Source organism: Protopterus annectens, chromosome 2.part1 (assembly GCF_019279795.1).
Source record: "Protopterus annectens isolate FY-2018-M chromosome 2.part1, PAN1.0, whole genome shotgun sequence".
Taxonomy (NCBI): Eukaryota; Metazoa; Chordata; order Ceratodontiformes; family Protopteridae; genus Protopterus; species Protopterus annectens.
Window position 1 is genome coordinate 1195468857 of NC_056729.1, and position 22304 is coordinate 1195491160.

A 22304-nucleotide genomic window follows, 5' to 3' on the forward strand; every position below is an offset into this window, starting at 1 on the left:
GATTAACTACAAAAAAATTGTTGCCTGGATCTACTTGGTCTTGGTGGTATTATCCCCAGTCAAGTATACATAACCAGTATCCTGTATAATGAATGGGAATGGACTATTTACAAACCTTGTCTCTTTTCAAGCAGTATGAACAGAGCATGAATCATGCATTTTCATTTGGAATGCCACAGTGTTGCACAAACTAGGACTAAAATTTATTTGGAATACCACATTGATGACCAAAGTTGGTTTGAGTACATTCATTTCACTGTATTCTTAGTCATTAGTAACAGTGTTTAGGAAACAAATAACCACATCCTAAGTTTCAGTGTTTGTTTGAACCACAAATGTTAGCACAACATAAAGCAAAGTGCATGTGTTTTGCTTCTCAAACCCATTAAATATCATCCTATAGTAACCTTATTTAACATATGTCTCATCTTTTAGCTAAAGCTCCTGAAGCAAAGATGAAAGGAAAGAAAGTTACAGAGCTTATACAAACTCTTATAATTAACCATCTAATTAATTATACACAAACCATAATGGCCCTGCAAAAACCTTTACATTAAGGTCTGTAAAAAACTGCCCTGAGAACTTTTTGTGTACTGTCAAACTGGCATACCAGGGAAGAAGTAGATCTCAATATAACCTTACTCTCAGTAATTTATATTTTTACTTGCAAAAGATACTTATTGTTCACAATGCACAACTTGATGAGCTTCTGGTTATTTAAAACAGTGGTCATTCTTATCTTTAACAAAGGTAGTAAAAGTACTTGTACAGAGAGTGTCAACAAGACATTACCATTGAACTCCACTTCAGTTTATCTTCAGATAAACCAGCCGTGTGAAACTACTGTTATTAAGGCTCTGTATGTTATTAAATATAAAGAAAACAAGCACGTTATAATAATATCTTAGTTACTTCTTGAAGAACTTTGAAATATCTTGATGACAGTTAACAACCTGACTAGCAGCTTAAAAAGAAAATAGTAATCATATTTAAAAATTGGTGACTTATGGACAGTCACTTAATGTTGCTATGGCACCCATAGATCCATGTATAATTGTGACTGAAGGCTGATACACAACTGTTTGAACCTTGAGAAGACATACCCCATAACAATAAAATTGTGACTATGAGGCACCTAATGTACAATAGTTCTGCATCTCTTGCACCACTATGACACTTTTGTCAACAGGATTTATGGTCTGAGTAAAAGCCTAAGATGGTGGCTCATTTGTAGTGTTTTATGAGATGCAGTACATGAGTCATATGATTTCTGTAACCTGGAAAAGTAGGCCTTTCTTCCTTCACTACATGAAAAGAGTGACATATAGTATGTTTTATTTCAGGTATAAATTGCAGACTGGTTGTAGGAGCCTTTTCTCAGGCTTCACGGGCTATAGATGCAGAGAGTAGGCCACTGAAGCACACAGACTGTCAGAAATAAGAGATTTGCAGCCAATAGAAAATTAAGATATGATTTTGAAATAGCAAAAATTCTGGGCACCAATTTTTTTTTGTTTGCATTTGCAGACCTCAGCCAGAGAACCAGATGTCAGTACTGAAGTCCCATCCAACACCTACCGCAGACTCATATTCAGCCAATAATCCACGGCCAAATGAAGAAGTGGAAGGCAGAGGCACCCTAAGGACAATAAACTTACCAGTTGAATTACGTAAGTCAACCATCTGTGATTACTTCATTAAGTTCGATTTTCAGTGTGTTACTTGCTTAAAAATTAGATTTGTATCTAGTCTAGAGCCCATAAAGTAAAGATTACTGCTGTTTTAGGCATGAAAAGCAGTTGTTCCAACAACCAAAAGTTATTTAAAACAAAGCAAAGCATGATTCATTTCAAGCAAGAAATTACCCACATTATCAGCAACACACGTTTTTAATTTTGCAAACTTTTAATTAAATTATCTCAAAGTTACACTTTAATGAGGTCTATTCATGTGTGTCCAAATTCACTTTTAAAAAGAATACTAAAGTTTTGCAACATTCAGAATTACTTGCTAATCTTCTTTTAGGCAATACCAGTAAACAATCTCTCAGCTACACTGAAGCCAGGCTGAAGCAGATTCTGTTCTGTGTACAGAAGAAATATATGATAACAGAATCATGCAAATATCATTGGGTCATCTCCACTTTTTAAATGCAGTAACATGTCCTAACGTGAAATGAAGACATAAGGTCCAGTCCAGACAATTCTTAAGTTTGTAAGTGCCTAAACCCCATATCCTCTATAGCATTTAATTTCATTCTGTCTCTTACAGGTTCTAACTAGTACTGTTAGCTTCACTCTCAAGGTGAATTTCTTGAGTCTGTTTCCCAAACATGTTAACAAACTGGTTGCGATCAGTGATCCAGTCATAATCCTCTGAGTTTCTCTTCCCTTCATCTCTGGGTCAGTAATGTATTTGCTGTGGTGTAGTAAATATTGCCCATCTGGCTTCAGCAGCATATTAATTTCAAGTTTGTATATAGTACCATGCACATGTGAATGATGTATGTGTTGGAATATGGATCCAGATTGCTTACCTCAAGAATCCCCTCAGTGGATTGCTACAGTTTTGGCCATATCACTATGCCAATGGTGATCTGACTTTCTGAGAACCATGTTAGCATTATTGTAAAGTCTTTCTTTATGTATCTATGTATCTGTTTGCTAACAAGAAATTATCACAGATTGTCATGTTTAGACTCACAAGGGAGTTCATCTCTGCTGAAGAGTCAAAACTGACCTATACACTGCTCATACCATTCTAATCTTACTCAGTAAAATGCAGTGCAACGTTTGCAGTTCAGCTATCTGTTCATAGCAGTTATTTGTGGTCTATAATAGCAACAATTAGTATCATAGAAGTTTTAAAAAATTGCACACTGTCACACTCAACTGCACACTAGACAATGTCCTCACTGTACCATACATAACAGCTGTCCAGAATTTTGCAGAATGCCCAACTTTTTGCCTTATATTTTGGTTTGGTCTCAAAATCTGTGGTTTTCTGACAAATCATTGAAGATTGTAATCCTTAAATAATGACAGACATTTGAGTTTCAGATTTCATATCCTTCACAAAAAATCCATGCTAATGCAAAACATGTTATTCTAGCAACTTTCTAAGTTTATAAATGCAATATTTAAAATGTGTCCCTGATTTTGAGCCTTTGCCCCAACATTATTTTTGTCTTATTCCAGAATTCTTGCAATAGGAGTTTTGGAGGTATGGTCTACAGACTAATCAAAATTATTCAGCTGTACAGTTTTTATTTATTAGCAATCCAAAAGCACATAAGAATTAAAGGATTTATTTAATACAACTGGACATACTTTCACATGTAAAACTATATCTTCAGATCTTAGCTATACCTAAAAATAAAGGGAGCATATATAGCACCAACCTGCAATCCACATGACATTTAAAGCAACAAGATATGTGCTCTCCCTATCAGCCTAAAAGAAATTGGCAGTTGCTTTTCATGGTGGATTGTAAATTTGAAATAACTCTTCATCCAAGCTGAGTGCTGTAGCGTCAACATAGGACACATCACCAAACACACTACCACTGTCTCCTTTCCACTGTTCTTCATAGAATCACTAAAGGTTGACCCACTTTAGAAACTAATGTTGTACATTATACCATGACCCCCCCCATTAATATTCCAAAACGTGCATGCTGATTGGCCAGCGTGCACGTTGTAAATCGACTTATACTAATGGAAAAAGGTCCGGTTGCCCGGACTTTTTCCATTAGTATAAGTCTCTTTTAAAACACTGTCTCACTATGTTAAAAGAGTTTAACATAGCGACACAGGTTTAAAAAAAGCAACGGAGATCTCCATTGCTTTTTTTAAAGCTGCCTCGCTATGTTAAACTCCTTTAACATAGCGACACAGTGTGTAAAAAGCAACGGAGATCTTGCTTTCTCCATTGCTTTTTTTTTAAAACCTGTCTCGCTATGTTAAATGGGTTTAACATAGCGAGACAGCTTTAAAATAAGCAACGGAGATCTCTGTTGCTTATTTTAAAGCTGTCTCGCTATGTTAAACCCATTTAACATAGCGAGACAGATTTTAAAAAAAAAAGCAACGAAGAAAGCAAGATCTCCGTTGCTTTTTACTGTTTCACTATGTTAAAAGGGTTTAACATAGCGAGACAGCTTTAAAATAAGCAACGGACATCTCCTTTGCTTATTTTAAAGCTGTCTCGCTATGTTAAACCCATTTAACATAGCAAAACAGTAAAAAGCAATGGAGATCTTGCTTTCTCCATTGCTTTTGGCCACAGCTCTGATGTACTGCGTTGGCATGCGCAGTACATCAGAACTGCCGCGGATACCAGACAGCTGCGGAAGGGCAGCAAAGAGGCATTATACAATGCCATTATTTAAGAAAAGTAATTATTTCTTTTCTTAAATAATGTCATAGTATAATAGCAATAACCCACTTCTGGGTGTGGGTAATGCGGGATTTACCCACGGATGTCTTTGTCTGGTCCCTCGGGCTTCGCCCTCGGGACCAAACCATGCCAACCGTGGGTAAATCCTGCATTGCCCACACCCAGGTGTGGGTTATTGCTATATTATACCTTGCTTGTATACTAGAATGAACACGTACATTTTTGTTGTGTGACTAACCTGAACTACTCTGTTATTTCTTACATTTCTAATATTTTTGTTTGTGAAATGTTTTGTGTTTCACCCAAGTTCAGTGTGTGTGTGTGTGTGTGTGTGTGTGTGTGTATATATATATATATATATATATATATATATATATATATATATATATATATATATATATATATATACAAAACGATTAACCTTTATATGATGCTGTCACCCAAATATGGAAAAATATTGGTGCTCTGTTTCCTGTGATATACAAATACTGGTGCTAAACATTTGATAAATAACCTGGAGACTGTAGATAAACCAAATGGTAGCTTTGCAATCTAGAATCATGTAAAAACTATCTGAAACTTCATGTACTGTCTGTGAGTTGGCCTTTTTGGAATATGAATGTATGAATCTTCTATGTCCATTTTTGTCACGATACCTTTTCTGTAAAAGGCAGAACTGTTTTAATTTTATCGTTCTGATTTTTTTGTATGTGCACATTCATTTAGTTCTGACATATCTTCAGACTGGTCTCAAGGATTTGATTTCAGGACATGGAACTGCCTGAAGTAAAATTATTATCCTCTTTAACGAGTAAAACCTCTTGTATTTCTTTTTTTCTCTAGTATCTGCTTCATTAACTACAAAGCCTGAATCACTTGGTGAAGAGGTGTTGAATAAGTAATATCTGAAGCATCTGTTAAAACTATGCAGTGTAACCATGCGCTGCTGTTTTAAGAACCCTTTTGGTTGTGGTTATTTAGTCCAAAGTACAAATAATACCATAGGTAGTCTACAAGGTGTATAAGGTGATGAATGGCAAAACAGGCAGCAGTCACAGTGAGGTTCTCTGCAGGTTCTTTTTCATCCTCATCATGTAAAAGAAGGTGGTTGTCCTAGAATGAATTACTTTTGTCTAGAATGCTATTTGAAAGGCAAATGGTGTCTGTAAAAATGTTTCTTGCTGTTCGGAATGTTTCTAGAAAACTGGTAGAAATAGGCACAACAATATGTATTTTAATGAAAACGTGTCACCATTTTTTCCTCACAGCCTACTGTAATAACTGGTAGGACAGTCTTGTAGTTGGCACAAAGGATGAAGGCTCTGAGCTGTTAATGAGCTACTTCCTATAGTCCACAGCACAGGGTTTAATTTCTTCCACCTCCATTTGCATACTGTGCAAATCTGAGCAAGTCACTGTTAATGTGCCAAATAACTTTCACACAAAACAGTTCATCAGAGAATAACAATCTCCTTTATTGCACAGAAAGCCACATGTGGGAGACTAGGGAATCAAGAATCTGTCTTCTAGAACTACAAAAATCATCATTCTTTATACCCTTTTCATGCATTTATTTTATTTTTCATTTATTATTTAAGGATAAATAAATAAATAACATTTCTACTCAAATCAAATCTCATACATTTCTAACCCTGTCAGCACTTCCTAATATTAGAGAGGAAGCAAGCTTAACAGATACATACTAAAGGGACACCTTGAAATTTCTTTCTGTTATGAAAGCATATTAGAAATGAAATGCACATATAACATTTTCCCTTCTCTGTACTTCTCACCCTTCACATTCCCCCATTTGATACCGTAAAGCAACACCCAAATCATAATACTAGTTTACAACTGGACAACGACTACAAGTTTTCAAATTACACTTTTTCACTTGCTATCAGCCATTTTTCACATGCTGTTTCTTTCTGTCCCTCAAATGCACAATCTTTACACAGTTGTTTTAAAAATATAGTCTTATTTGCAATTAAAACATACCTACTTCTTGATGGAAAAAAAATTGCAATCTAAATACTTTAAATAATCATTAAGTAATACATTCGATATTATGTACATTTTCTATCTTTTCACATTCCCCCAATCCTTTGTATAGATTATCATATCTCTTACTAAAATTTTGCAATACTTTGCAACATTCCTCCGAAATGTAATTTCGCGACCCTGTTTTTCCGAAAGTGCATTTATCCGAAAATGCACTTTCATGAAAAAACGGATCAACGAAAACCAACCAAGGTTGTTGTAGATCACAGCACAGTGGGGATAAGGGAATATTCCCTTTTCCCTACTGTAGTGTGATCTTGGATTTAGAATATATAAGTTGCGGGGGTGTGGGGGGCACAGCCTCCCACATGGGGGGTGCAAGAGGGCTTGCCCCCTACATAAATGGGTTCAGTGTTTTCATGTTTTTTTTTTTTTTTTTGATTTTTGTTGATCTGTTTTTTTCATGAAAGTGCATTTTCGGATAAATGCACTTTCAGAAAAATGGGGTCGCGAAATTACATTTCGGAGAAACATAATATATATATAATCTTTATTAATAGTGGTCAGTGGTACAGTTTCAGTTGAGATCAAAATGACACTTTTCCTGGATAATTTTAAAATGCATGCTTTAAGCATAAAGAGAAGTAGGTCTAATAAATTTATTTTAATGGATAGAAGTATGAAAAACTTTTAAATCCCTCATTCCCATACAGAGAAAAGATTGGTTAACCTCGCCCATTGCGAACTATCAGCTTCTTTGGCATGTGAATATTCAGCAACATTTTAAATTATTTCTAGGTGACTATGGATGACACCAGTATTATCAGGAATAAATTAACAGCACTCCACTTGGATGAGTACACGTCCCCCTTTGGAAGCAAAGGTAAAGTCAAGTGCCATGTGGTTCTGTAGCACCACACTATGCACTGCACTCACTTCTTGGGTTATCAAATTCATAGACTCAGAAGTGGAATTATGCAATATTTCCAGAAATTTAGATAGTTTCCTAAGTTCCCAGACTGATTTCACCACCCCATAAGCAGGTATAATTCCTGCCCAAGAAATGACCCCATCACCAAGATCCCTCTGAGCAAGCCCTTTAAAAGCTGTTTGTTGTTATGATATAACCAGGAGGCATCTATTTTACCACCTGGAATAGGATTGTCCTTAGTGTCTCTCTTGCAATGACCATTGCATATCTTTCCTTCTGGTAAAAAAAGAAGTTATGTACTCACTATAATGTTCCATGTGTGTTGTCCATCTTGCCTTCATTCTTAGCAGGTTGGGTTCAGAACCGATCCTTGGTTCCAACTCGGCCTTATACAAAGCTCAAGGTCTTCCACTAGCTTGTGGCTAAAACCCGATCCCATGATGCACTATGAGAGCTCCCCAGATCTTATTTGCAGATATCTAAATAAAGGTCACTGAATACATAATAGAGCAATGAAGAAGGTCAGAGGACATTAATAATCAATTGCACCACCTTGGTCTTCCAGGAACAAAAGGCTGGGGGAAGGAGGGTGGGATGTAAGAATGAAAGTGAGATGGACAACACACATGGAACATTATGGTGAGTACATAACTTCTTTATGTGATGTTGTCCTATCTCGCCTTCATTCTTAGCAGGTTGGGACAGTGTCCCTAGCACTATCCTTCTTGGGTGGCTCAAGGGAGAATATTCTTCAAAACAGTGGACCCAAAGGAGGCTCTGTTCCTAGAGCCCAAATCAACTTTGTAATGAGTGATAAAGGTATGAGGCCTTGCCCATGTTGCTGTAGCACAAATGGTGTCAATAGGTAGTCTCGCCTGAAAGGCAAAAGATGATGCAGTGGCTCTTGTAGAATGACCTTTTACTTTATGGTGAAATTCTTTGTTCTGAGAGTGGTAAGTAAAGGTAATACAATCTGATAGCCACTTTGAAAGTGTGACTTTTGATACAAGAACACCCTTTTTTGAGTCTGAAAAGGATACAAATAATTGGTTGGATTTTCTGAAATCTTTTGTCCTATGTAAGTAGAAAAGTAATTGTCTATGTACATTCAGTTAGTACAGCATATATTCTGCCTTGTTGACATAGTATGGGGGAAAAAAACAGGTAGTTCTATGGACTGATTCAGGTTAAATTCTGAGCATACTTTCAGTAAAAAGGATGGGTTAATTCGTAGGGAAACTCTATCTTTGTGGAAGAGCATCTAGGGGGGGGCTTTACTGATAATGCCTGCAGCTCTGAAACTCTTCTTGCAGAAGTAATAACTATCAAGAGAATTGTTTTCCAAGCAAGATACTTGAGATCGCAGGATAATGCAGGTGCAAAAGGGGGAAGGATCAAATGTGCTAAGACAAAATTCAAGTCCCATGGCGGTGGAGGGACATTAATAGGTGGTCTTAATAAAAGAGTCCCTTTAAGAAAGGCTTTGCAAAGTCTGTGGGACATCACATTAGGGCCTGATTCTCCTAAATGGAAATTAGATATGGCAGCCAACTGGACCCGAATAGTAGCTGCAGCTGTCCCTTCATTAAATAGTTTTGTTAGGAATTCAAGAATAGAAGCTATTTGGGGCAGAGGTGGGATCAATGTGATTATTCAAGAACCATGAAGAGAATCTTTTCTATTTGCTTCTACATAACCTTTTTGTCGAAGCCTTATGGGATGAGAACAGAATATGCTTTACTGATGTAGAAAGGTTAGCGAGCCTGGCTATGGTTGGAATCGGAGCAGCCAAGCTGTCAATTTGAGAGTTTGAAGGGAGGGGTGGAGCGTCCCTGATGCATGAGTAAGGAGGTCCAGAAATGGGTCCAGAATCCATGGCTGCTCCTGGAGATGAGGCCAGAGGAAGGGGAACCAAATTTGACGAGGCCAGTATGGGGTGACAAGTATTAAGTTCCTTTCCAAGTGACTGGCTTTCTGAAGAACTTTGGGTATCAGAGGAAAAGGAGGAAAGACATAGAGGAGACCCAAGGGCCAATTGTGAACAAGGCATCCCTTGGTGACTCCCCCAGAGGGGGGAATCAGGGCAAAGTAGCTGCTGCATTTGTCATTCATGGACATGGCAAAATGGTTGCAGCTAGGCTGGCCTCATTTGCGGAAAATCTTTTCCACCACTTCCTGTTTTAGGGACCACTCATGAGGCATCAGAATAGCTCTGCTGAGTTTGTCTGCAATCACGTTGGATTTCCCTGGGATGTGCATTGCTATCAGAAAGCAGTGGGAGGAGGTTGCCCAGTGGCATACTCTCAGGGCCTAACGACAAAGGGGGTAAGATCTGGTTCCTCCTTGTTTGTTTAGGTACCATACAACTGACATGTTGTCTATCTGTATTGCAATAATTCCTAGTGGAAGAGAGTCATGGAATGCTGGCAATAATAAAAGCACTGCTCTCATCTCTAGGACATTGATGTGCAAATGGGCCTCATGGTCCTGCCAAGTGCCCTGTACTGTCTTTCCCATTTAATACCCCCCATCCTATCTGGGAAGCGTCTGTGGTCACTGTGGCTAATGGCTGGGGAGGAAGAAAGGGATAACCTAATGTCACATGATTGGAGTAAATCCACCAATGAAGTTCTTTCCTGCAGAATTCCGTTATGAAAATTTGGTGGGACATGGGTAGTTCCTGCATGGACCACTGGGTGAATATTAGCCACTGTAGTATTCTCATGCGCAGATGTGCTAATGGAATCAGGGTTATTGCAGCTGCCATGCTTCCCAATACTTTGAGAACTGTTCTTGCTTGTACTTTTCTCTTGGAAAGAAGGTTTAGGTTTTGACATCATAGGACATGAACCCTTTCGGAGGGAAGTTTTGACATCATGTTTGTTGTATCTAGATCTGCTCCTATAAAAACAATATGCTGAGATGGCAACAAGGCAGATTTTTCATAGTTTATTGTGATTCCTAGGTGAGAGCAGAGATGTAAAGTGGTGTCTCTCACTTTGGATAGTAAATGCTCGGTGGTGGCATTTAGAAGTTAGTCGTCTAGGTACAGAAAAACTCAGAATCCTAGGCATTTCAAGTGAGCTGCTACTACTGCCATACACTTGGTAAACACTCTGGGGGCTGTAGTGAGGCCAAAGGGCAGAGTTAGGAACTGGTAGTGATTGGCTCCCAGCCAAATGCAGAAATGACTCCTGGATCACCTGTCAATTTTTATATGATAGTACGCATCCTGGCGGTCTATAGGGCACATCCAATCATCGCGTCTCAGAAAAAGGAGTATTGATTGCAGTGTTACCATCCATAATATTGACTTTCTCACTGATTTGTTTAACTTGCTGACATCCAGGATGGGTTTCCAGTCCCCTGGTTTCTTTGGAACTAAAAAGAACCTTGAGTAAGTTCCGGATCGTATTTGGTCTGTGTGGACTGCTTGGATGAATCTTTTGTCTAGCAACCTTTGTATTTCTAAAGTTGCCTGATCTCTTTGACTGGGTAGAATGTCCAGGATGTTTTTTTTTTTGTTTGAGATGGAAGGAAAAGGGTATGGAGTAACCTCTGGATATGATACTTTGTACCCACTTGTCTTTTGTTATTGTTAGCCAGGCTTTTGGGAGTGCTGAAAGGGCTTACCAAGGAAGGATTCCTGTCACCCTGGTTCTGCGGACAACTATGCCATATGGTCAGCGTCTTCCATTAGCACTTCCCCCTCTGCCATTGGGGGAACAATCACCATGTGTGTCCTGAAAAGCTCTCTGGGATTTTCAAAACCACATTTTTCCTCCTTCCTGACCCTTTGGGTAAGGACTGGTAGGTATGGAAAAATGGACTCCAATGGCAGAGAGAGTCTTTCCTTCTTCTGGTTGGTGTGTCTTTGACTTTTGGCCCAAACAAAGATGAGCCATCAAAAGGGGCATTCACAAAACAAGGTTTAAAGGGTTCCGCAAAGTCACACTAGCGCAGTCAGGAATGTCTCCTTAGTGAAATTCTTGAACTCACTGTCCTACTCACTCCATCCTCTGCATAAGAAATGAGCCTCATGGAGGAGTTGACCACTGAGGTTTAGGTGGAGAGCTGAGAGGAAACCTTGTCTGATATCCTTTCAGCTACTGAACCTTGGAGGGTATCTCCTAGCTCTTTCAGGAGATCTCTCTGAAGCCTAGTAAAGTGAGTCAGATAATTCAGTGATCTGAGCACAAAAGTCACTGGAGAAAATATGCATTTTCCATATCTGTCCATCGTACGAGACTCGTTGTTCAGCAAATGGACAGAAGAGGATGTCTCTAAAAGTTCCTTTTTGGTGGCTGCCACCACCACCATAGCATCTACTGGAACTCCCTTGGTAAGAAATTCCTTGTCTGAGGGTGAGGTGATGAATTTGTTTGGCCTCCAAGGAACAGGTTCCACTGAGTCTAGAGACTCCCACACCTTTCCACAGACTAATTGTATCAGCTCGTCGAAGGGTGGAGACACTCAAGTGATGAAAGGGTGGGACCCAAAAGCCTTCAGGTATACAGACTCCTCGTTAGAAGGATTGATGGGCTTTCAGCCACCTCTCTGTTTTTGTATTTCCAGGATGTCTGCACAGGAGACATCCTCAGAGGTCGACCGTAGGGACCCTTTCGAATCATCAAGGTCTGTATCTGAAGTGATGGACTCCTCTGAGGAGTCTAGATGCTTCATTTTACATAGTCTCTTCCAAGGGACCTCTTCAGAAGGGTATTCTGGAGAGGTTTCAGAAGACAGGGGGTCACCCAATGGGGCATCCTGAGGCCTAGGGTATCTGCATCTCTGTGGATGCAGTGATACTGAGACAGACAATGGTGCCTTTAGGGGAAGAATGTCCCAGCCGAGAGTGGACCTGTATGTGGAGACAGCACTCTCCCACTACCTCGAATGACAACCTTGCCCTGGTCTGAGAAGACTCCTGACTCCAAAGAACCAGAGGTAATCCCCAGAACCAAGGGGGTTGGCTCCAAGGCTGAGGTAGGAGCCGAGGTCACCTGAGCCATCACCCCAAGAGGCAAGTTCGGATCCGACAACTGTCCATCCAACTGTCCTCCCTGGATCTGACTGGAGAGCATCAGCTCCTAGACTCCTTGAGTTCAGATGGAACTGAGGATGTGGAGCAGTAGTCAGACCCAAAGATCATGTGATAGGTCTTGGCTCTAATGATTCCACTATAATCAGTTCTGGACACTCTGGCACTGAGGTCCGTGATCAGATCGGAGGAGGAATCAACAGTGACAGGGTAGGTTTGGTTGGTTCCCAAGCCCTGTGGGTTGGATCTGACAAAAGTTTGGCAAGCACCAGTGTCCTCAAAAGCCTCTGCAGCATGCAATCTACATCATCATTGGACAATCTTCTGGAAGATCGAGTGGAGGGAACAGGAAATCTGGAAGACTGTAATAAAGGGGCCCTTAAAGTGGGAGATACTGTTTCCAATTCAGGGGACCGGATCCGCAAATGAAACTCCAAAGGCATCAACATAGAGGGAGCTAAGGTAGAAGACTTCTCAAGCCTGACAGCCTTTGGGTCTGAAAAAGAGACTTTAGGTAACTTCTTTAATGGCTCTGACTCTTCCCCGACTTGAACAATTTTGAAGAAGGAGATTGGCTGGACTTTGAAGGACCCTGACCTTCTTCAATTGCTTCTGAAAAAGAGGTCCTCAACAAGCCTCTCAGAATGAACTTGTTCTTTCTCTTTAGTAACACCCTGTGACTAAAGGAGTGACAGATAGCACAGGACTCCTGATGGTGAACCGCTCTGAGGCTATAGATACAAATGGTATGTCAATCAGTTATGGACATTTTTTGGCTGCACTTTACACATTTTTTAAAACCAGAGGGTTTAGTTTCCATAGAATCTTTGGAAGTTATGACTAACAGCAACAATAGCAGGAAAAACAGCTAACAACTATAAGGAAAACCAGAGAAAAATTTAAGTATATAAAGTCCACTACTACTAATTTTTAAACATTTTTTTTTTAATTAATAACAACAAATACAGCAACGATCAGCCAAATCACACAGAAAGGGCCCTCAAACTAAAAGGGGCAGAGGCAGCTCTCTAAATTAAACAAGCTAGCACTGAGTATTTAGAGAGGAAAAAAATAAAGGGAAAACCAAAAGGAAAAGCCCTGTTATTTAAATGGGCTAAGGCAGCTCTCTAACTTAAACAAACTAGCCTATACTGACAGGAAAGAAAAGCCCTCTAACTAAAATGGGCTTTCTAAATTTAATGTCTGGATAGGGAAAGAAAGGCCTAATGGAAATAATGACAGCCAGCAGCAAAAACAACAGCAGAAAAAAAAGCAGAACACAGACAATTTACTTAGTAACAATTAGCTAAAATGGATTGAAAAGGAGTCTAACAATTTTTAAATATAAAGCAGAAAAAACTACTTAGCCAGAGCCAGTATGAAGACCACCCAATCTTGTTTAGCGTCAAACAAGATCTGGGGAGCTCTCATAGTGCATCATGGGATAGGGTTTTAGCCATGAGCTAGTGGAAGACCTTAAACTTTATATAAGGCCTACTCGGAACCGAGGAGTGGTTCTGAACTTAACCTGCTAAGAATGAAGGTGATATAGGACATCATATCAACTGTATGTTGAATAGCTGGAATAACATGACCAATATAACAACAACCAGATCATTCTGTAGATAACCAGGGATAAACTTGAATTTCTACAAATGTAATAATATTCATGTAATGCTGCCATGCCCTGCCCTCAAACACCATAATAAATGTTCAATGTAATATTGCAAGTACTAATTCTGACAAAAAGTGTTCTATTTTTATGATAGCAAACCTGTTTTTAGCAGTCATTGTTAGCTGAAGTGACATTACAGTAAAGGGGGTATAAACATGTTTGCAGTTCTGATTTTTAGCAAGAAAAATAAGACAAAAATGCAGTACAAAGCTCAGAATCAGTCACTGGTAAAAATGGAATACCCTATCTATGTACAGCAGGAATACATGCACAAAGCCAGTAGTTGATTATGCTGTGGGTCTGTGCATAAGTATACAAGACAGCAGTAAAAGTATTAAATTGAGGATGCCATTTGGGTGCTCTGGGCTCAGGTCTAACCAAATGCCTGTCTCTATTTTAAGCAAAGTGTGGATATCTGTTAAGAAACCGGTTCTTACAGTTCTGGTGTTCACAGAGGATGATGCATCCATGGTTGCAGGTGGCAAAAGCAGGCAAAATAAAATGATGTTAAAAAGCAGTTATTGTAGTCATGATTGGTCTTTAGGGAAAAAAAAACAAGCTTGGGCTGAAAAAGATCACAAGGAAATTGTAAACAATTATGTTGGGTGGGCTGTTCGTTGTGCAAATGAAATTGATCTCCAAAAATTTGCCATCCAAGGGCTTTAATTGCAGATGGTTTCAAAAGGGAGCATTGCTAAAGCAATGTCCAAACCAGTATCCAAAAGGCAGGATGAACCAGTGATGTTAAGCAGTTCTGGGTTTGGTATGGATGGCAAAACATCACAGGTTGTCAATTCTGGATGGAATGATATCTCTGGTTTGTTGTCTGGTTCTACTGGCAATAGGTTCTGCTGGTTCACATGGTCTGACATCAGTGGTGTTTCAGTTATACTCATCACAAGGGAGGGTTTTTTTGAAATGCGACACATGGATCCAGATTTGGAGTCCCTCACAACAGATGGTAGTAGCAGTTGTAAGCAAAACCAAACATGGTTCTTTCCATCTGGGGCTAAGTGAGTTTCTAAGGAATTAACTTTAAAGTACATCTTGTCACCTGGATGCAGGTTATCATGGTCTGGTTCTGTGGGTCATTGGGGTGCATGTAAAATGGTAGCATGATATTTCTGCAAAAGAGAACACAGAAATTTACAATAAGAAAGCATGGTATCATCAATATATTGCAACTATAAATTCTTAAGGAAAGGGGTGTTAGGTATTCTCATGGGTCTGTCCATCAGGATTTCATGAGAGGACAATGTTATTGGAGCACTAACTGCACTTCTTAATACTAAAGAAAATTAAAGGCAATGCTTCTGACCATTTAAGACCAGTTTCTTTACAAACTTTAGTTAGTCTCAGCTTAATATTTGATTATCTTTCGCTACTATCCCAGAAGCCTGAGGTCTACAGGGATAATGAAAGTTGTTAAACATTTAATGCTCTACAAATCTGTTGTTTTACTTGACTAGTAAAATAAGATCCATGGACTAACTAAATACTACAGAGAAAACTAAAGCTGAGTATGATTTCATGCAGCAAATTTTTTGCTGCCATGTGGACATTGTTCTTCACACACAAATATGCTTCTACCCATCCAAAAAGGTGTTAATTATTAGTAACACATAGCAAATTTTCTGTACTGGAGGAAGCTCCATAAAGTCCAAGTGTAAGGAACATGTACATTGTACCAGTGCAGATACTGATTTAGACACATTATAGTCTAAGCAAATTATACAAGTATTTACAAAATGTTGAGTGACCTCAGAGAGATGAGGTGCATACCAGTCAGTGGAAAATCTGTTTTATTAATGCGTTTTTGTCCAAATGAAAAGGCAAATGATAGGTTTTCATCAATTAATTTAGAAAAGTCAACCATCCAGGTGGTGCCACAAAAGGTCTGGAGAGCGACTAAAGCCATTGCTTATCCACCTTATTCTCTCAGAGTCTTCTGTCACGTCTTGAAAAGACAGTAACTCCTGTAAAGCAAAATTATTTTCATTCAATTGCTACAAAAATAAAGCCTGAAAATTGATAAGACAATGCAGCCTGTCTTGCCACCGTATCAGCAAAAGTGTTACTCTTGGTAACAAAAGAACTATCAGATTGATGTGCAGCACATTTGACTTCTGCTATCTTTCTCTTGGTAATAATAAAGTATCTAGTAGTTCATTAACAAAAACAACCTTTTAATAACTGTCCCTGCTGATGGCAAATAACCCCTTTCTTTCCAAAGTGTACCAAAATTATGCACAACACTGTAAGCATGGTGGAAATCCGTGTAGATGGTTTCCTTATCTTTGCAAGTTTTATATGCTTCAGTTATATGGAGAAAAAACACTGGTATGCTCACCACAGCAGAAATTCCAAGCTAAAAGCTTGTATAAAATGTACAGTCCACCGCTTCAAAGGTTAAAATCTCTTTATTAAAACACAAAAGGATAAGCGCTTTCGCGTGCTGTAACACACGCTTCTTCAGATCTACTTAATCAAAAAACAGTGGGTTTATATACACTAAATGAAATTCAATCAAGCATGTGATACAAATCAATTAAACAATTAATGAAGCATCCAGTTTTAAAGGCACAAGTGCTTGTCCAACTATCTATAGATTCATTACTATATACAATTTAAAACACATTAAAAACTATTTGACATATGAAGCTCACTACCACTAGGTTACAACCATAGGGAGAGAAAAAGTGTATGCATGTAGCCTTTAAGATGTATAAAACAACAATAATAAGTATGCATAAACATCTAGAAAATATTGCAAACACATAGAATGCAAGCCTAAACATTAAAGCCAATAAATAAAACAACTGACCAACATTAAAACAAGGTCAATATAAAACATGTAAACTATCTATTTTTCAGAACAGGTTTAATAGAAACATAAATGCTTCAGTTATAACTACTAATTCAGCTACTTGACCAGATACATTTCCATTCAATTGTCCAGTTAATAAAATATTATCTTGCATGCAAGTGGACATGGCTGCTATGAGTTTACCACAATCTTTTCAAATAAAGGAGCCATCTATGAAAAGGATGAGATCTGGATTCTGCAAAGGAATGTCTTCTAAATCTATTCTAGGTGGAAGCACAGTGTTAGTAACAACTACACAGTTGTGGGATTCTCCTTCGTCTGCTGTAAGGATTGAAGAAGCAGGGTTAAGTGGTGGGCATCGAACAATCTGTAAAGAAGGCTTATTAAGTATGGTCATTCATATTTAGAGAGTTGTGCTGCAGATAGATATTGTGTTTTAGTCTTCTACAGAATGTGTAACTGCCACGTAAGCCTTGTGCACGGGAGTCAGTGCAACCAACAAATCTACAATGCATGCCATCACGGCCACTGCCCAAGGGAGTGGGTGAGGGCTGGGGCTACAGGGTCAAGACTTGTACTGAAAAAAGCAATAGGTCTAAAAGTATCATTTCTATGTTGTGCTATCAATCCTAATGCAACTTTATTTCTTTCCCTACAAAACAGAAAAAAAATCTCTGAATAATCTGGTAACCCAAGTGCAGGGAGATTTTATAGTAATGTTTTCAATTGTATAAAAGCTTGTCTGTGATATTCCTGCCAAGGTAAAGGTTTGGGGTATCTTTATTTGACAATTCTAACAAACGTCTTACCATTTCTGCATAGTAAGAAATCCACTGCTGACACTAACCTGTTAAATAAAGAAAAGCTCACAGCTGTTTCAATATAGTAGGTCATGGTGCAGTTTGGATTGCAGCAGTCCATGAAGGGAGAATCAGCCTAGCACCCTATGAAACAAGATGTCCCAAGTATTGAACTTACGATTTCCATAACTGTAATTTGCTTTTATTAACCTTAAATCCTAATTCTACTGAGTGAAAAGAAAAACAGGATCTTGTTTACAATCATGTACAGTTCTTAAAGCTAAAAGCAAATCATCTCTGTACTGAAACAGAGTAGACACATACAGAAATTTAATCTTACAGTAAATTCTCAGTTAACCGGAACTCAAGCAAACAGAACTCTCAAGCAATCAGAAAAAGAATGGAAGAAATACAGTACAATTTTCATGTGTTGCACTTTCTGCCCCCCCCCCCCCCATCGCAGAAACATACTTTACATTTTTAGAGTTTTAAAAAGGAAGACAAGAATAAATTCCCTCTCTCCCCAACCTCAGAACAAGTCAAACCAAACAAATACTATAGGGTACAGTATTAGTCTATTTTTAATAGTAACTCTCAAGCAACCAGAAACTAGTTATCTGGCATCTACCAATCCCCATGGGTGCCGGTTAACCTCAGTTTACTGTATTTAATTGTTTCTTAATTTCTCTAGAGAAAAGAGTGGGAGATTTTATTTACCCTCTTGGTAATCTACTCCAAGTGTACTGCTGATCTTTTTAAGAGAAAGGAAACAGGTATTGACTCTCTGGATGTGAAGGGATAGAAAAGAAGGCAGATTAAATATCTATCAGTGGAAAGATAGTGGCTTCTGAAGGAATAGTACTCAGTATTTTTGCAGGGTTAGAAACAGGTGGAAATGTTAGTACTACTACAGTATTTACTGCACGTAAATCTTGTACAAACCTATATGTAGTTTTTCCCGGTTTCTTAACTGGTAAAAGAGGAGTATAATAAGGACTGTGAGTTGGGACAATGATACTTTGTTGTAACAAGGCATTAATAACTAGTTCAGTTCCTTGTTCTGCTTCTAAGACAAAGGACACTGTATTAGCATAGACAGACACTCACAGGGTTTTAGTGTGATAGGGACAGGTTCTGTGTCCTGAATGAGCCATACTTCATTGTCATGGGTTGTCCAAAACTGCGGAAGGATAGCATTCAATTACTCCATATCAGCATTTTCTACTGTCTGCTCTGCTGTTATAAAAGCAAAAGAGCATCCTCATTTGAACAGGTCGTGGTAGAAAATAATCCTAAAGATTTGTTAGGAATGTCGAAAAATACACCATCAGGTGTGTAATAAACAGTACATCTAAGTTTACATATTAAGCCTCAACTTAACAGATTAAAAAGGGCTGAATTTCCTACAATATAAACATGCTGTTCTTTTAACAGACCAATTTGAATAAGTTCAGGTTTAGTTGCTGGATAGTCTGTAGGAACCCTGGATACACTCACTCCCAGAATCATGTGTTTAGAAAGTAGAAGATGTTTAGCATTTTCCGAAGTAATGATAAATCTAGTAGTTCCTGTATCTACATGAAATGGGACATGCACTGTAACATTGACAAAAGAAACATCTTGCTCAGCTGGGACCATGAGAAATAACAAGAAGTTATGTACTCACCATAACTTTCGATGTATGTAGTCCATCTCACCTCACATTCTTACCCATGGGTTCGGAGTGGAATATCGGCTCCGATTCGGACAAACTCTTCTAGCTCGAAGTCTTCTATTTGCTGGGCTAAGAAGGTATCCCATGCTGCACTGCTCCATATTTCCAGATCTCGTTTGCTGCGAACACCACACTCATACCCCATGCATAACCACATCCAAGTAAAGAGGAATAAACTAAAGGTGAAGGGAGCTCTAAAAACCAGACCTAACCTCCAAATCCTCCAGGAAGGGGGAAGGTGGAAGGGTAAGTAAGAATGTGAGGCGGGATGGACTACATACATCGAACGTTATGGTGAGTACATAACTTCTTGATGTTATGTAGTCCAATCTTGCCTATATTCTTACCCATGGGACAGCGTCCCTAGCACCTACATCCTGGGAGGCTCAGAGGAAGATACTCCTGAGTACTGTGGAACCAAAGGAAGACCTGCCCCTAGATACCATGTCCAGCTTGTAATGAGTAACAAAGGTGTGAGGAGATGTCCAGGTAGCTGCAGCACAAATATCATCCATAGACAATCTGGCCTGATAGGCTGTAGATGTGGATACAGCCCGAGTAGAGTGAGCTTTGACTGGGAACGGTAGGTCTTTACCCCCTGAGGAATAAGTGAAAGAGATGCAATTTGATATCCATCTGGATAGGGTGATTTTGGAGACAGGGGACCCAATTCTGTTTTCTGAAAAGGAGACAAACAGCTGATCAGATTTTCGGAGAGCTTTGGTTCTGTGCAGATAGAAACATAACTGTCTGTGTACATCCAGTTGATGAAATTTAAATTCTGCCTTGTTTGAAAAATAGGGAAAAAAAACACTGGCAACTCAATAGATTGATTAAGATTAGATACGGACGTCACTTTAGGAAGAAAGGAAGGGTTTGGTCTAAGAGAAACCCTGTCCTTACGAAAGATCAAGTATTGAGGTTTGATAGAAAGAGCTTGAATTTCTGAAATGCGTCTGGCTGATGTGATGGCTATTAAAATGGCAGTTTTCCAGGTCAAGAATTTTAAGTTACAGGTAGCTGCAAGCTCAAAGGGTGGTAAAGTAAGGGCTTGCAGAACAAAATTTAGATCCCAGGGCGTGATCGGTTCTGAGACAGGAGGACGGAGTAACAGAGTGCCCTTCAGGAAAGCCTTACAGAGTCTGTGAGCCATCAGACTAGGCTCATTAGCAACATGACAATTAGAAATTGCTGCCAATTGAACTTTAATGGTAGCGGATGCTGAGCCGTGCTGGAAAAGCATAGACAAAAACTCCAAGACGGAAGCAATTGGAGCTGTGTAAGGGTCAATTCCTTGGGTATGAGCCCAAATAGAAAATCTCTTCTATTTGCTGGAATAAATCTTTCTAGTAGAGGGTTTATGAGAGGAAGATAAAATATGAACTACCTCAGGTGAAAAATGATGAAGCCTAACTAACGACGGAAGTGGAGTAGCCAGACTGTCAACCGGAGGGTCCACAGAGAGGGGTGGAACTGTCCCGACATGTGTATCAGTAAGTTTGGTTGTGGGTCCAGAGTCCAAGGTGTGTCCACAATGTAGGGATGGAGAAAGGGGAACCAGACTAGATGAGGCCAGTGTGGAGCAATTAGAATCATTCTGCTTCCCAAGGATTGCGCTTTCTGAATCACTTTTGATAGCAAGGGGAACGGAGGGAAAGCATAAAGCAGACCGGAGGGCCAATCATGGACTAGAGCGTCCCTGGGCGATTCCCCCTGTGGGGGGATCAGCGTGAAGTAGCTGCTACATTTGGCATTGAGGGGGCTGGCAAAAAGGTCACAGCAAGGCTGACCCCATCTGCTGAAGATTCGTTCTGCAACTAGACGATTCAGGGACCACTCGTAAGGCATCAGAATAGCTCTGCTTAGCCTGTCTGCTATCACGTTGGACTTCCCCGGAATGTGCGTTGCCACCAGAAACTGTTGGGAAGATACTGCCCACTGCCACACTCGCATGGCCTCTCTGCACAGGGGGTAAGATCTGGTTTCTCCCTGCTTGTTCAGATACCACACCACTGACATATTGTCCGAGTGTATTGCGATAGTCCCGAGAGGTAGAAAGCTCTGAAGTGCTTGCAACACAAGTAGCACTGCTCTCATCTCTAGGACGTTGATATGCAGATGTATCTTGTGATCTTGCCACGTGCCTTGGACTGACCTGCCGAGATAATGCCCCCCCCATCTGGGAGGTGTCCGTGGTCACACTGTGGCAACCGGGGGTGTTGGAACGAAGGGTTTTCCCCTGTCCAGATTGTTGGTGCAAAGCCACCAACTGAGATCCTGTTTGCATCTTTCTGTGAGCAAAATAGGGTGGGAAAGTGGAAGTCTCTGGAGAGACCATTGAGCAAAGAGGAGCCATTGAAGGATCCTCATGTGCAATCTCGCTAGAGCGACCAACATAATTGTTGCTGCCATATTCCCCAGGAATTGGAGAACCCGTCTTGCCTTCACTTTCCTCAGGGGTAGCAGGGCATGCACCTGTTGCTGTAAGACTCTGATTCTTTCCTGCGGTAGAAAGGCTCGCATTTGAATGGTATCTAGCTCTGCACCAATAAAAATGACACGCTGTGAGGGCAGCAAGGCAGATTTTTCCCAGTTCAGTGTTATGCCCGGCTGTTGACAGAGAGTGATGGTAGCGTCCCTGGTTTGGATTAGTAGATGCCTGGTGGGGGCAGTGAGGAGCCGGTCGTTCAGATATGGAAACACTTGGAATCCTTGATGTCTCAAGTGAGCTGTCACCACTGCCATACACTTGGTGAACACCCTGGAGGCTGTGGTGAGACCAAAGGGTAGGGCTCGAAACTGAAAATGACTGGCTACATGCCGGAAGCGTAGGTGACTCCTGGATGCCCTGTCCATTTTAATATGGTAGTAAGCATCCTTGAGGTCGATGGAACACATCCATACTTCTTTTCCCAACA

At 39.8% G+C, this 22304-nt stretch overlaps 1 protein-coding gene across 4 annotated transcripts in view; it reads left to right on the forward strand.

Moving 5' to 3' along the window:
- Nucleotides 1-22304, forward strand: part of TRAF3IP2 (TRAF3 interacting protein 2) — a 765530-nt gene that overhangs the window by 321379 nt on the left and 421847 nt on the right. For all 4 annotated transcript variants that reach the window (XM_044062725.1, XM_044062727.1, XM_044062728.1 and 1 more), the window contains one exon: nt 1528-1670. In XM_044062725.1, coding sequence (XP_043918660.1) covers nt 1528-1670 — 143 coding nt within the window. The remainder of the gene's footprint in view (nt 1-1527; nt 1671-22304) is intronic.